The 15708-nt window shown below is 47.2% G+C and overlaps 1 protein-coding gene across 1 annotated transcript in view; it reads left to right on the forward strand.

The window, feature by feature from the left end:
* vps53 (VPS53 subunit of GARP complex) overlaps window positions 1-15708 on the forward strand; it is a 338695-nt gene that overhangs the window by 110394 nt on the left and 212593 nt on the right. Inside the window, exons 8-11 of the mRNA XM_055657535.1 lie at window positions 2500-2578; window positions 7080-7223; window positions 12955-13097; window positions 15189-15330. Coding sequence (XP_055513510.1) covers window positions 2500-2578; window positions 7080-7223; window positions 12955-13097; window positions 15189-15330 — 508 coding nt within the window. The remainder of the gene's footprint in view (window positions 1-2499; window positions 2579-7079; window positions 7224-12954; window positions 13098-15188; window positions 15331-15708) is intronic.

A 15708-nucleotide genomic window follows, 5' to 3' on the forward strand; every position in this document is an offset into this window, starting at 1 on the left:
CAATGAACTGGCCTCAACTACCCTCTGTGGCAGAGAGTTCCAGAGATTCACCACTCTCTGTGTGAAAAAAGTTATTCTCATCTCGGTTTTAAAGGATTTCCCCGTTATCCTTAAGCTGTCCTTGTCCTTGTCCTGGACTTCCCCAACATCAGGAACAATCTTCCTGCATCTAGCCTGTCCAACCCCTTAAGAATTTTGTAAGTTTCTATAAGATCCCCTCTCAATCTCCTAAATTCTAGAGAGTATAAACCAAGTCTATCCAGTCTTTCTTCATAAGACAGTCCTGACATCCCAGGAATCAGTTTGGTGAACCTTCTTTGCACTCCCTCTATGGCAATAATGTCCTTCCTCAGATTTGGAGACCAAAACTGTACGCAATACTCCAGGTGTGGTCTCACCAAGACCCTGTACAACTGCAGTAGAACCTCCCTGCTCCTATACTCAAATCCTTTTGCAATGAAAGCTAACATACCATTCGCTTTCTTTACTGCCTGCTGCACCTGCATGCCTACCTTCAATGACTGGTGTACCATGACACCCAGGTCTCCTGCATCTCTCCCTTTCCCAATCTGCCACCATTTAGATAATAGTCTGCTTTCCCGTTTTTGCCACCAAAATGGATAACCTCACATTTATCCACATTATACTGCATCTGCCAAACATTTGCCCACTCACCCAGCCTATCCAAGTCACCTTGCAGTCTCCTAGCATCCTCCTCACAGCTAACACTGCCCCCCAGCTTAGTGTCATCTGCAAACTTGGAGATATTGCCTTCAATTTCCTCATCCAGATCATTAATATATATTGTAAATAGCTGGGGTCCCAGCACTGAGCCTTGTGGTACCCCACTAGTCACTGCCTGCCATTGTGAAAAGGACCCGTTTACTCCTACTCTTTGCTTCCTGTTTGCCAGCCAGTTCTCTATCCACATCAATACTGAACCCCCAATGCCGTGTGCTTTAAGTTTGTATACTAATCTCTTATGTGGGACCTTGTCGAAAGCCTTCTGGAAGTCCAGATGCACCACATCCACTGGTTCTCCCCTATCCACGCTACTAGTTACATCCTCGAAAAATTCTATAAGATTCGTCAGACATGATTTACCTTTCGTAAATCCATGCTGACTTTGTCCAATGATTTCACCACTTTCCAAATGTGCTGCTATCCCATCTTTAATAACTGACTCTAGCAGTTTCCCCACTACCGATTTTAGACTAACTGGTCTGTAATTCCTCGTTTTCTCTCTCCCTCCCTTCTTAAAAAGTGGGGTTACGTTTGCTACCCGCCAATCCTCAGGAACTACTCTAGAATCTAAAGAGTTTTGAAAGATTATTACTAATGCATCCACTATTTCTGGAGCTACTTCCTTAAGTACTCTGGGATGCAGCCTATCTGGCCCAGAGGATTTATCGGCCTTTAACACTACTAAATCAGACTGAGACACAAGAGACTGCAGATGGAGGAAAATGGACAGTTGGCAATTTATGTAGGGACCTTCCTATGGGCTCAGGCTGATGATGTAGACCTTATGGAAAATTGCACCAAGCAAACTTGGATGCTGCATTTTGTGCTATTGCAATAGCAACCTCACTTCCAATGTGAAGGTAGACAAAAATGCTGGAGAAACTCAGTGGGTGCAGCAACATCTATGGAGCGAAGGAAATAGGCAACATTTCAGCACGATGCTGCTGCACCCGCTGAGTTTCTCCAGCATTTTTGTCTACCTTCGATTTTCCAGCATCTGCAGTTCCTTCTTAATCACTTCCAATGTGCTTCATTAGCTGTAAAGAACTCAGGGTGACTCGGTGAGAGATGTGAAAGGTGCTATCTAAATGCAAGGCTGTCTTTCTCTATTTATCTGTTTGATTTGTGCTTGAATTTTAAACCTAAAATCTTCCGTTACTGAGCCATGGCTATGAGGTAAAGAACTTGTGTACAATGCACCTTACGAAACTCATTGCTTAGTAGGCAGAGCCACAAGCCCACATGCACAGCAAATGGAATAAATTAGATTGTAGACGTTAGAGATACAGCATGGAAATAGGCCCTTCGGCCCATCGGGTCTGCACCAACCAGCGATCGCACCGTACGCTAACTTACACACACTAGGGACAACTTTACACCTTACCAAAGCCAATTAGCCTACAAATCTGTACATGTCTGGAGCGTGGGAGGAAACCGGAGCAACTGGGGAAAACCCACGCATGTCACGGGGGGGACGTACAAACTCCGTACAGACAGCACCCATAGTCAGGATGGAACCCGGGTCTCTGGTGCTGTAAGGTAGCAGTTCTACTGTTGCGCCACCGTGAGCCCCCGTTACGCCACTGTGCCACCCGATCAATGTTATTATCAACCTCATTTGCTTATGCTTCTGGTGTTATCCTTGTCAAGTAATGCGGATGTCAGTTTATGAGTGCAGAGATGACTCTTTCGCGATCCATTTATTTTCACAGCTGCAGAGTAAAACTTTAGGGAATTCCGATTTTGTTTTGTCAGGGTCCGGGCTGCACAGACAGAGCTGGGGCAACAGATCCTGGCGGATTTTGAAGAGGCCTTCCCCTCGCAGAGCACTAAGGTGAGAGAGTCCCGGCTCGCATCTCGCTCCCACATCTTACTGCAAATAAAACTGGTCAAATGTATTTTCACCCAAATGCCCATTTTGTCTTCTAACTTTAATATAAGTAAGATGTTGTCACAAGGAACTGCAGATACTTTAGTTTAGTTTAGATCATTCTGGTCCACTCTAAATAAATGCTAGCATTGTGTTAGCCTTCCTTATTACTGATTTGACTTGCAAATTATTTTAATTTAGTTCAGAGGTACAGCGCGGAAACAGGCCCTTCGGCCCACCGAGTCCACGCCACTACATTAGCGCACACTAACCCTATCCTACAACGGGAGGCGGGCAGGATCGTGGTATCAATCTAAGTAACATGTGCCTCTAGCGTGATCTGCTCCCTGAGCCAAGTCTAACTCAAATAAACTTAGGTCATATGGTGAATCACTGAAACAGTCTGGTCTAAATAAAAAATGACAAAATTATATTTAGTGCTACAAATATGGTGAATCATGCACATAAAAACATGAATAAATATTTGTTTGACTTTTTTTTTCTCCAAATGAATGTTGTTATTCAACCTCACAAAATGAATATGGTGCTAAAAATGATGAAGGATTGAGCTGAGACTTTAGAGATACAGCGTAGAAAGATGGTTCTTGGCCCAGCGTGTCCACGCCGACCAGCGATCACTAACTATCACGTGCGCTAACTATCTTGCACACGAGGGACATCAAGGCCCATTAGCCTACCAACCTCAATGGCCAATTCAATAGAGCTTTACTTGTTACATATGCATCTGCACAGTGAGATTCTTTTGGAATATATATTATGCATGCAGGCGTTGCCATTTTTGGCGTCATTATTCAAAATCCAAAGTCTGGTTGTTCCTGCAGACGGACGTCCCTCCTCTCTCCTCTCCCCTTGACCTCCTATCTTTGTGCCCCGAGCTTGCCTCCTGCAGCTGACCTTGCAGGCGATGGAGGCGTTACCCCGGATCACCCTCCTACTGGCCCTTGCTCCTCGCATCCGACGTCTCCAGCGCCTCCGTCCCGACCCCGTCGGATGCTGACCCTTCCGGGCGGGCACCATACGTCTCTGGAGTGTGTGGAGGAAACTAGGGCACTCAGGAAACCCACGTGGTCTCAGGGAGAACATGCAGACTCCGTACAGACAGCAGCCGCAGTCAGGATTGAACCCGCTGTAAGGCAGCAATGCTACCACTGTGCCAAAGTGACCCTCACTAGATCAGACAAACTTTAAGCAATACAGTATACGATGAAAGATGGCAAGAAGGCCACATCGAGAGCACCAACAGCGGTAGATAGAAACATAGAAAATAGGTGCAAGAGGAGGCCATTCGGCCCTTCGAGCCAGCACCGCCATTCATTGTGATCATGGCTGATCGTCCCCAATCAATAACCCGTGCCTGCCTTCTCTCCATATCCCTTGATTCCACTAGCCTCTAGAGCTCTATCTAACTCTCTCTTAAATCCATCCAGTGATTTGGCCTCCACTGCCCTCTGTGGCAGGGAATTCCACAAATTCACCACTCTCGAGGTGAAAAAGTTTTTTCTCACCTCAGTCTTAAATGGCCTCCCCTTTATTCTAAGACTGTGGCCCCTGGTTCTGGACTCGCCCAACATTGGGAACATTTTTCCTGCATCTAGCTTGTCCAGTCCTTTTATAATTTTATATGTTTCTATAAGAGTTTAAGAAGGAACTGCAGATGCTGGAAAATCGAAGGTAGACAAAAATGCTGGAGAAACTCAGCGGGTGCAGCAGCATCTATGGAGCGAAGGAAATAGGCAACGTTTTGTGTTGAATCGTTGCCTATTTCCTTTGCTTCATAGATGCTACTGCACCCGCTGAGTTTCTCCAGCATTTTTGTCTACCTATGTTTCTATAGGAAATCCCCCTCATCCTTCTAAACTCCAGTGAATACAAGCCTAGTCTTTTCAATCTTTCCTCATATGACAGTCCCGCCATCCCAGGGATCAATCTCGTGAACGTATGCTGCACTGCCTCAATCACAAGGATGTCCTTCCTCAAATTAGGAGACCAAAACTGTACACAATACTCCGGATGTGGTCTTACCAGAGCTCTATACAATGAGGTTAGAGGCAATGCATGTGAACCACTGTCTTACTTGGAAGGACTGCTGGGATCCCTGGATGGATGTGAGGGAGGAGGTGTAGGCACAGGTTACACCTCCTGCAGTATTTTGTGCTCTCAATGGGACCTCCTGGACATCGGCAAGACCAAGTGTCAACTGGGCCTCCATTTCACGGAACGCTTATGCTCGGTGCACCAAAACATGCTGGATCTCCCGGTTACTAACCATTTAACCTGTTCCCATACTGACTTTTATGTCCTGGGATAGACACAAAATGCTGGAGTAACTCAGCGGGACCGGCAGCATCTCTGGAATGAAGGAATGGGTGACGTTTCGGGTACTGAGACCCTTCTTTAGACTGAGAGTCAGGGGAGAGGGAGACTAGAGATTTTGAAGGCTGAGTTACTCCAGCATTTTGTGTCCATCTTCGGTGTATACCAGCATCTGCAGTTCCTTCCTACACATTTCCATCCTGGGCATCCTCCATTGCCAGAGTGAGGCCACACACAAACTGGAGGAACAGCACCTCATATTCTGCTTGGGTAGCTTATAACCCAATAGTACGAACATTGAATTCTCCAATGTTAGGTAACCAACTAACTAATGACCACCGCTTCCCACAGCCTCCCCTCCCTCCCCCTCCCCCTCCCCCCCTCTCCCATTTTCCCCCTCTCTTCCCTGTGCCCCTCCTGGATGCACATCCATTTCTCCTATTGTCCTTCACCCCGATCCCTTCCACCCATATCCCTTCCCCTCGCTTCCCATTTCATGTCATAATGGATAGGAGTAGAATTAGGCCATTCGGCCCTCAGCCTACTCCGCCATTGACTCATGGCTGATCTATCTCTCCCTCCTAACCCTATTCTCCTGCCTTCTCCCCATAACCTTTGAAACCTGTACTAATCAAGTATCTATCTCTGCCTTAAAAATATCCACTGACTTGGCCTCCACAGCCTTCTGTGGCATTGATTTCCACAGATTCACCACCGACTAAAAAAAAATCCTCTTCTCATTTTTTAAATCTCCTTTTCATCTCTAGTCTTCACCCCTCCTCGCCTGTATCCACCTATCACTGGCCTGGCAGTGACCCGTCCCCACCTCTCTTCTAGCTTTCTTCCCCCCCCCTCCCCCCTCCCCCCTACTAGAATCAGTCTGAAGAAGGGTCTCGATCTGAAACATCGCCTAGCCATGTCTGGAGTCTCCAGAGATACTGTCCAATCCATGTCTCTAGAGATACTGCCTGTCGCGCAGAGTTACTCCAGCACTTGTGTCTCTTTTTTTCTTAGCCAGCACCTGCAAATGCTATAGGGTCTAACAAGAGAGGGATAAAATGTAAAGATGTGCGGGGAAATTACTTTACACAGAGGGTGGTGGGTGCCTGGAACACGCTGGCGGGGGGTGGTGGTGGAGTCAGATACAATAATGGTGTTTAAGAGACTCTTGGATAGGCCCATGGATATGCAGGGAATGGAGGGATATGGATCATGTGCAGGCAGAAAAAAACTATCCTTGGCATCATGTTTGGCACAGACATTGTGGGCCGAAGGGCCAGACCCGTGTTTAGTTTCGAGATACAGCAAGAAGCTGGCCCTTCGGCCTACCGAGTCTGTGCCGACCAATGATCCGCACACACTAACACTACCCTACACACAATTTATAATGATTCCAAGCCAACGAACCTACAAAAACCTGTACGTCTGGAGCGTGGGGGGAAACAAAAAAATCCTGGACGAAACCCACGCAGGTCACGGTGAGAATGTTCGGACAAACACCCGTAGTCAGGATGGAACCCGGGTCTTGGTGCTGTAGTGGCAGCAACTCTGGCGCTGCGCCACAGTGTTGTACTCGGGGCCGGATTTACCTATAAGCTAGACAAGCTTAAGCTTAGGGCCTCGAGGTTTAGGGGGCCTCCGGCCAAGGCAGGACACCTACCGTTCAACTCTGGGCGGGCCCCCCTCTCTATCTCTCTCTCTCTCCATCCGTGTCCGTGCTGCTTGCTCCTCATCCGCCGGCACGTCCTCCCGCCTTGCACATGCGCATTGCTGCGACCTGCACGTCCTCCCGCCCTGCACATGCGCACAACCACGGCCAGCACATCATCGGCCGCCCTGCGCATGTGCACTGCAATGGCAACTGGTCGGCGCTGGGCACTTTCTCCCTCGCTTTGAATTGTGGGAGATTTGGCCGCCATGGCTGTCCGGTCGCTGCCTCGCCGCCAGCGCTGAAAACCAACGCGGAGGGGGCCTCACAAGTGGAACAGCTTAGGGCCTCTCTTCATCTAAATCCGGCCCGAGTGGTACTGCTCAATGTTCTACGCAGTTCCTTGTGTCTGAGCTACAAACAATGTATGGTGCATTCATTGCACACTGAATAATGGCTGCCATTTCCTACTTATCTTTCCAGAGACCAGCGGGCCCCAGTAACATTCTGCGCGATGCCTGCCTGGTGGCCAACGTTCTGGATCCCAGAATTAAGCAGGAGATAATCAAGAAATTTACAAAGCAACATCTCTCAGAGTACCACGTTCTGTTCCAGGAGAACCAAGATGTGAGTTCTTAAGAGTTTAAGAAGGAACTGCAGATGCTGGAAAATCGAAGGTAGACAAAAATGCTGGAGAAACTCAGCGGGTGCAGCAGCATCTATGGAGCGAAGGAAATAGGCAACGTTTCGGGCCGAAACACTAGAAGGGTTTCGTCCTGAAACGTTGCCTATTTCCTTCGCTCCATAGATGCTGCTGCACCCGCTGAGTTTCTCCAGCATTTTTGTCTCCCTTCGATGTAAGTTCCTTGGTTCGCAGTTATTATTTGGCCCGTGCATTACACACGGCCTTTACTCTGATTGTCGTTCAAAATGGCTGTGGCGTTTTAAACGGATGTTGGGCAAACTGGGATTCCTGCTTTGGAAGCTTAGCTTCAACATTGTTTCGGCAGATTAGATAGTGCCTGATAACCAGGTGGGAAATTGGTTGCAATCCTGGGCAGGGAATCAAAACCAATCAGGGCTGTAATGCTGAGGCTCTGTCAGGCACTGGTCAGACTGCGTTTGTTGTATTGTGAGCAGTTTTGGGCCCCGCATCTGAGGAAGGAAGTGCTGGCGCTGAAGAGGGTCCAGAGGAGGTTTACGAGAATGATCCCAGGAATGAATGGGTTAACAAATGATGAGCGTTTTGAAGACACTGGGCCTGTACTCGCTGGTGCTTAGAAGGAAGAGGGGAGACCTCATTGAAACTCACCAAATAGTGAAAGGCCTGGATGGAGTGAATTAGGATAGGATGTTTCCACTAGTGGGAGAGTCTAGGGCCAGAGGCCACAGCCTCACAATGAAAGGATGTACCTTTAGAAAGACGAGGAGGAATTACTTTAGTCAGAGGGTGGTGAATCAGTGGAATTTATTGCCACAGACAGCTGTGGAGGCCGTCAATGCATATTTTTAAGGCGGGGATTGACAGAGTCTTGATTAGTAAAGGAGTGAAAAGTTATGGGGCGAAGCCTGGAGAATGGGGTTGAGAGGGAAAGATAGATCAGCCATGATTGAATGCGTAGGAAGGAAGTGCAGATGTGATGCAGCGGTGCCGTAAGGATTGCTGATTTCAGTTCATGACGCGGATAGAGCTACATCTCCGAATACAAATTTGAAAAATTCTCTTTTAAGGGGCCTTCTCTTCTATTTCTACTTTCCTCTTTCTCTCTTCCTTTTTTTATTTTTTATATACACACTTCACGTTTTTCTACTCTCTACCATCTATTTTTCCACTTTTTCCCCTTTCTATTGCTTTCTTTTTCTTGTTCTGCTTACTTCTTTCTTATAACATAAAACTAGAGGTTGTACATAGAATGGATTACGGTATTACATAGTTGGCACCTAAAATTAGGTGCCACTGTACTGTTTTGTGCTGTATTAACTTCTAATAAAATAAACAAAAAAAAAAAAAAAAAAAAAAAAAAAAAAGGAAGTGCAGATGCTGGTTTAAACCGAAGATAGACACAAAAAGCTGGAGTAACTCAGCTGGACAGGCAGCATCTCTGGAGAAAAGGAATGGGTGACGTTTGGTCGAGACCCTTCTTCAGACTGGAAAGGCCTGGAAAGACCAGTCTGAAGAAGGGTCTCGACCCGAAACGTCACCCATTCCTACTCGCAATAGATGTTGCCTGTCCCGCTGAGTTGATCCAGCTTTTTGTGTTTATCTTTAACCATGATTGAATGGCGGAGTAGGCGATGGGCCAAATGGCGTAATTCTGCTCATAGAACTTATCATAAAATCAGCTGCGGTTCCCACTCCACATCACCCAATGGTGTTCCTTCTTGGTGAGTTTCTTAGGCTCCCATCAGAGAACATTAGGATTGGCTTTTGCTTTCTCCCTTTTCCTTTAATTATTCAAAGATCAAACTGTCAAAACATAGAAACATAGAAATTAGGTGCAGGAGTAGGCCATTCGGCCCTTCGAGCCTGCACCGCCATTCAATATGATCATGGCTGATCATCCAACTCAGTATCCCGTACCTGCCTTCTCTCCATACCCTCTGATCCCCTTAGCCACAAGGGCCACATCTAATTCCCTCTTAAATATAGCCAATGAACTGGCCTCGACTACTCTCTGCGGCAGAGAGTTCCAGAGATTCACCACTCTCTGTGTGAAAAAGGTTCTTCAACACTCTCCACCCCCGGTCCCCGATGTCAATGGCAGTTTGCAAACATCAATCATCCAGTCATCGAATCACAGTGTTGTCATCCTAATCCACAATACACTCAAAGCCCCCTCCCCCCCGCGCGGCGACCAGCGTTCATGGAAGGCTTCCAGAGTCCCTGTGAACACGGCGTACTCCCCTCTCGGGGAGATGCGGGCACGGTCATAGGCCCGGAAGAGGGGCAGGCAGTAGACTCTGACAGATCCCTCGACTAACTGCTGCCTGGGCCCGTGAATGGCCATTTTGGCCAGGACCAGGAGCAAACCGTCAGGGAGATTCTCCCCCCTTCCCCACCCCCTCCAACCAACCCTCTCCCAATTCCTTGTATTGATGACCAACTATCAAAATGGTGGACTGAAATGCAGCCAAAATGTGAGGAGCAGCCCCTTCAGATACTCATACAGAGGCTGCAACCTCTCACACTCCATTTCCACATGGAACAGGGTCTCTTCCTCGCCGCAGAAGTGACGGGCGGCTGGCGAGCCCAAGAATCAATTTAAGTATCTATTACATGCCACCGCTCTGTGCAACACTCTCCACCCCCGGTCCCCGATGTAAAGGGGGAGGATACCCCCACAGAGGGACCTCCACTGGTGACCACCCTCGATGTCAGGCGGTAACACGGACTGACAATGCATGTCCGGACAGAGACATGTAGTGAGTACAGGAGCAGCCCGTACAGTAAGCGTTTCCTAGCATCGCGGAACATCACCCTGGGTATCGCAGAAATGCGGCACAGTGGCACAGCGGTAGAGTTGCTTCCTTACAGCTCCAGGGTCCTGGGTTCGATCCTGACTACGGGTGCTGTGTGTACGGAGTTTGTACGTTCTCCCCGTGAATGCGTGGGTTTTCTCCGGGTGCGCCGGTGTTCTCCCACTTTCTAAAGACGTGTGGGTTTGCCGGTTAATTGGCTGTGGTAAAATTGTAAATTCTCCCTAGTGTGTAGGATAGCGCTAGTGTACGGGGCGATCGCTGGTCGGAGCGGACTCAGTGGGCCGAAGGGCCTGTTTCCACGGCGTATCTCCAAACTAAAGTAAAATGTTGTGTGGGGCCGGCTCCTGGGAGAGGACTGGGCCGGGGTGTGCCATGCTCTGCATGCTGTACACGAGCACACAGATTATTCAGCGTGGATAAGGATTGTCAAATTGCTCTGGTATAACCCACCTTCGACCCCAGCAACAAATTAAGCTCCGTAGATGACACCTGAAACCTCTGTGCTCACAGGAGAGTTGGGAACAAAATTAAATTGTTATCCTAGTAGGAAATTTTTATGGTAATATCAGGTTGTAGCAGAAAAATAAATGTCAGAGTAGAGCTTACATGACCTTGTTAGATTAACAGGAAAGGGCTTGTTATGAATTTACGAACAGCTTGACAGACCTGCATTCCTCACCCTGAAATCATGCAGATACACTGATTCATAACTCTACTGGATCAGAGATCACAATACAGACTAAATAGTAACCTGATCGTCTATTTACTCCCTTTTTAATTTGCCTTTCCCTCGAGTTCTTCACACTATTGAACCTGTTGGGGCAGCGATGGTATTGAGACGCCAGTTCACGAGGGCTGTTTGCAAATCGTGCTGATACTCTTTAATAAGTTGGTTTCAATGGTCCAACCATTCCTTTATTTCACGTGTCCCAAGGTAACCATTCAATGAAAGACTATACCTGATCAGAATCGAACCATCCGCAGTGTACAGATACTTGATAAAGGGATTACTGTGTATAAAGTTTAGTGCAAGATAAAGTCCAGTATAGGTCAGTGACATTATTGCCATAGATATGCACAATAAGAACCGTATTTAGAGATACAGTGCAGAAACAGGCCCTTCGGCCCACCGAGTCCGCATCGACCAGCGATCACCCCGTACACTAGCATTATCCTGCAAATTAGGGACGATTTACAATTTTTACCGAAGGCAATTAACTTACAAACCTGTACGTCTTTGGAGTGCGGGAGGAAACTGGAACACCCGGAGAAAACGTACATGGTCACGGGGAGAACGTACAAACTCCGTACAGACAGCACCCGTAGTCAGGATCTAACCAGGGTTTCTGGCGCTGTAAGGCAGCAACTCTATCGCTGCACCATGGTGCCGTCGTGGTTAAGGCGGCATTTTCATAGCCCCAGTTGCAGCTGACCAACAAGCTGGAAAGGGTACAGTGAACCAGAGGACATAGGTTTAAGGTGAGGGGGGAAAGATTTAATAGGAACCTGAGGGGTAACTTTTTCACACAAAGTATGGTGGGTGTATGAACGAGCTGCCGGAGGACGTAGTTGAGGCAGCTACTATTGCAACATTTAAGAAACATTTAGACAGGTACATGGATTGGGTAGTTTTAGAGGGATACTAAACCAAGTGGGAGCCGTTGGGGCCCTGTCACAAGGGAGGCCTTGTTCCCCAACGCAATATTCTCTCTCCCTCTCTCCCTCTCTCTCTATTCCAAATCTTGAGTTTTTAAGTATAAAAATGTAAAATTTCTTGTAAAATATAACATCAAATGTGAAGAAACCTGATACGAATGACAACGGGGAAAAGCTGAGTAAGATCCTGCAAACATTTCCGCGCTAATGTGTACCGTTTTGGCGTAGTTCCTTGATCTCACAGACAAACAGACATAAAGATGAGACTTTTAATAGTATATAGATGGGCCAAATGCAGTTAGGTGGGACTAGTGTAGATGGGACATATTGGTCAGTGTGGATAAGTTGGGTCGCAGGGCCTGTTTCTGCGCTGTATGAATCTGTGACCATTGAACCAATGTGGCCTCCAATGAGGTGGATGGGAGGTCAGGACCGCAATCTAGCTAGACGATTTCTCACGATGTGAATCTTAATATTTTGTCGAGGTCACAATATCTCTAGGTAGGTTATACAGGAGCAATTGATAATCCGAGAGCAAACTTTCTATGGCTGACCAGTAAGACATCTTTAAATTTTCATTTGGATTCTGAGGCGCCAACTACATCAGGAGTTGAGGGCCCTGGTACCAGTATGAAGAGACGGGTAGATAAGCTAGTAGATATAATTTGGAGATAGAAGCAAAGTGCTGGAGTAACTCAACGGGCGGGACAGGCAGCATCTCTGGATAAAAGGAATGGTTGACGTTTTGGGTCGAGACTTTCTTCATACTCAACCCTAAACATTATTCATTCCTTCCCACCTACTGAGTTACTCCAGCATTTTGTGTCGATGGTGTAAACCAACCAACCAACCAACCGATCAACCAACCGTAAATCAATCAATCAATCAATCAATCAATCAAATCAATCAATCAATCAATCAGATTTATTCGTCACATACACAATGAAGTGCAGTGAAATGAATTTGCCAGCAGCGGTACAATAAAAAAGAACAGACAATATACCATAAAAATTTAACACAAACTTCCACCACAGCATTCTTCACCGTGGTGGAAGGCACAAAGTATAGTTAGTCCTCCTCCATTTTCCCCCGTGATCGGGGCCACAAACCTCCACAGTCACCGCTGCGGGCAGCAAGATGTACAGGCCTATCTGCAGTTCGGATACAATTAGGAGCTCTCATGCTGAGGGTCCCACCTTTGACGTTAATGTTTTTTTGACAGGTGGCGTGGCTGGATAAGATAGATCGACGGTACGCTTGGATTAAACGGCAGCTGGTAGATTATGAAGAGAAATACGGCCGCATGTTCCCAGGGGAGTGGAATATGAGTGAAAGGATCACGGTGGAGTTCTGCCACGGCACCAGGTATGAATCAGAAATGTGCTGATGTTCGTACATGATTGAGTGAAGGATGCACCATGGAAACAGGCCCTTCAGCCCACGACATCCCACGCCGACCATCGATCACCCATTCACGCTATTTCTATCTTTAGTTTAGTTTTAGTTTAGAGATACAGCACAAAATCAGACCCTTCGGCCCACCAAGTCCACACCGACCAGCGATCCCCGCACATTAAAGTGCCTGTCCCACTTTCACGACCTAATTCACGACCTCTGCCGAGTTTGCCCTTGACTCATACTCGCAGCATGATCGTGAATTAGGTCGTGAAAGTAGGACAGGCCCTTAACACTACCCTGGGGACCATTTATACCAAGCCAATTAACCTACAAACCTGTACGTCTTTGGAGTGTGGGAGGAAACTGAAGATTTCGGAGAAAACCCACGCAGGTCACGGGGAGAACGTACAAATGCTGTATAAACAAGCATAGTCAGGATCGATCCCAGGTCTCCGGTGCTGTAAGGCAGTAGCACTATCACCATGCCATCATGCCACCCCACTCTCTCATCCCTGCACGCTAGGGGCAACTTACACAGGCCCATTTGGGATCTGATTTTCTTGTCTTTGGAATACTGTCACCAGAATGTAATTTCCCCCTAGTGTTGGGAGTTTCTTGGTGAAGTCGTTTTGTTTAGAGACACAGCATGGAAACAGGTCCTTTGCCCCACCGAGTCTATGCCGACCATTGATCACCCGTTCACACTAGTTCCGTGTTATCCCCGGGACACAAAGGTGGACAGGCAAGGAGAGGGCCGTTGGTTTGTTGGCCGATCCACACCTCCAAGGAAGGTGATGGCTGGAAGCCCTGCAGCAGCCTGATGCCCTGGATCAGGCACCGCTCATAACAACTAGAGGAAGACAAAAATGCTGGAGAAACTCAGCGGGTGCAGCAGCGTCTATGGGAGCGAAGGAAATAGGCAACGTTTCGGGCCGATGCACCCACTGAGTTTCTCCAGCATTTTTGTCTACCTTCGATTTTCCAGCATCTGCAGTTCCTTCTTAAACATTACAACTAGAGCGCAGACTGGACTTTGAAAATGGCGGCAAAACTTGGCGCCTTTTGCACGTGGAGCTCGCTCAGTAGACTATCTCTGTCCACTTTGCTAATCGGGGATGAGCTATGTCAATACTTTACTGGACTGTACGTAAGATAAGATAAGTTTGCTGTGCGTTTGTACATGTGGTGGTAACCAATGAACCATTGCAACTCGATGTGGGAGTCTGCAGTCAACACTGAGGATATATTCAAGATTCAAGATTCAAGTGAGTTTATTGTCATGTGTCCCAGATAGGACAATGAAATTCTTGCTTTGCTTCAGCACAACAGAATATAGAAGGCATGACTACGGAACAGATCAGTGTGTCCATATTCCATTATATAAATATATACACACATCAATAAATAAAACAGATGAAGTGCAAATAAACTGATAATGGGCTATTAATGTTCAGAGTTTTGTTTGAATTGAGTTCAATTGGCTGTGGGGAAGAAGGTGTTTCTGAACCTGGACGTTGCAGTCTTCAGGCTCCTGAACCTTCTACCTGGAGGTAGCGGGGGAGATGTGTGTGTGGCCAGGATGGTGTGGGTCTCTGATGATACTGCCAGCCTTCCTTTTTGAGGCAGCGACTGCGATAGATCCCCTCGATGGAAGGGAGGTCAGAGCCGATGATGGACTGGGCAGTGTTTATTACTTTTTGTAGTCTTTTTCAACGATACCAGTGAAACATGTGAATTCAAGCCATTTTCGATCACTCCCTTTATGTCTGACTCAGCTTACAGCATAATACCATAAAGTATTTGCTCTGGCAGCTTAGCTGATGACTGATGAAGTCTTGTCACTGAAGCTAAGGGTTGTAGACACAAGTGGTAAGAGAAACCAAGATCCTGCCTCAGGTGCTGTCTAACTGGAAGTTGCCCAGTGGAATTAGCGGGAGGCTTCTGTTTTCAGCAGCTAGACAAGTTACTTCTCTATACTCCTTGAATGTCTATGTTTATTAAAATGCAAACATGGGTGGCTTCCCTGAAGGCATTTATCTTTGTTTTTTCCCGTTCCAGGATAGAGCTGGCTAAAATAATGCGAACGAGAGCCAAGGAAATTGAAGTGAAGCTGCTGCTGTTTGCGATCCAAAGGACGACAAACTTTGAGGGCCTGTTGGCCAAGAGGTTCTCAGGCAGCACGCTGACAGATGGCATCGTGGTAAGAAATGAGTGGTCCTGTCATCATTTTCCCTCCTTCATATCCTAGTTCAAAAGCTCAAAGGTCACAGAAGCAGAATTAGGCCATTCGGCCCATCGAGTCTACTGCTCCATTCAATCATGGCTGATCTATCTTTCCCTCTCAACCCCATTCTCCTGCCTTCTCCCCATAACCCCTGACACCACTTGGCAACCAAGAAACTCAATCTCAGCTTTAAACATTCGCATTGACTTGGCCTCCATGGCTATCTATGGCCATGAATTCCACAGATTCACCACCCTCTCCCTCTGACTAAATAAATTGCTCCTCATCACCTTTCTAAAGGTGCGTCCTCTTATTCTGAGGCTGTCCTCAAGTCCAAGACCCTCCCATTTCTGG

Source organism: Leucoraja erinacea, chromosome 28 (genome assembly GCF_028641065.1).
Source record: "Leucoraja erinacea ecotype New England chromosome 28, Leri_hhj_1, whole genome shotgun sequence".
Taxonomy (NCBI): domain Eukaryota; kingdom Metazoa; phylum Chordata; class Chondrichthyes; order Rajiformes; family Rajidae; genus Leucoraja; species Leucoraja erinaceus.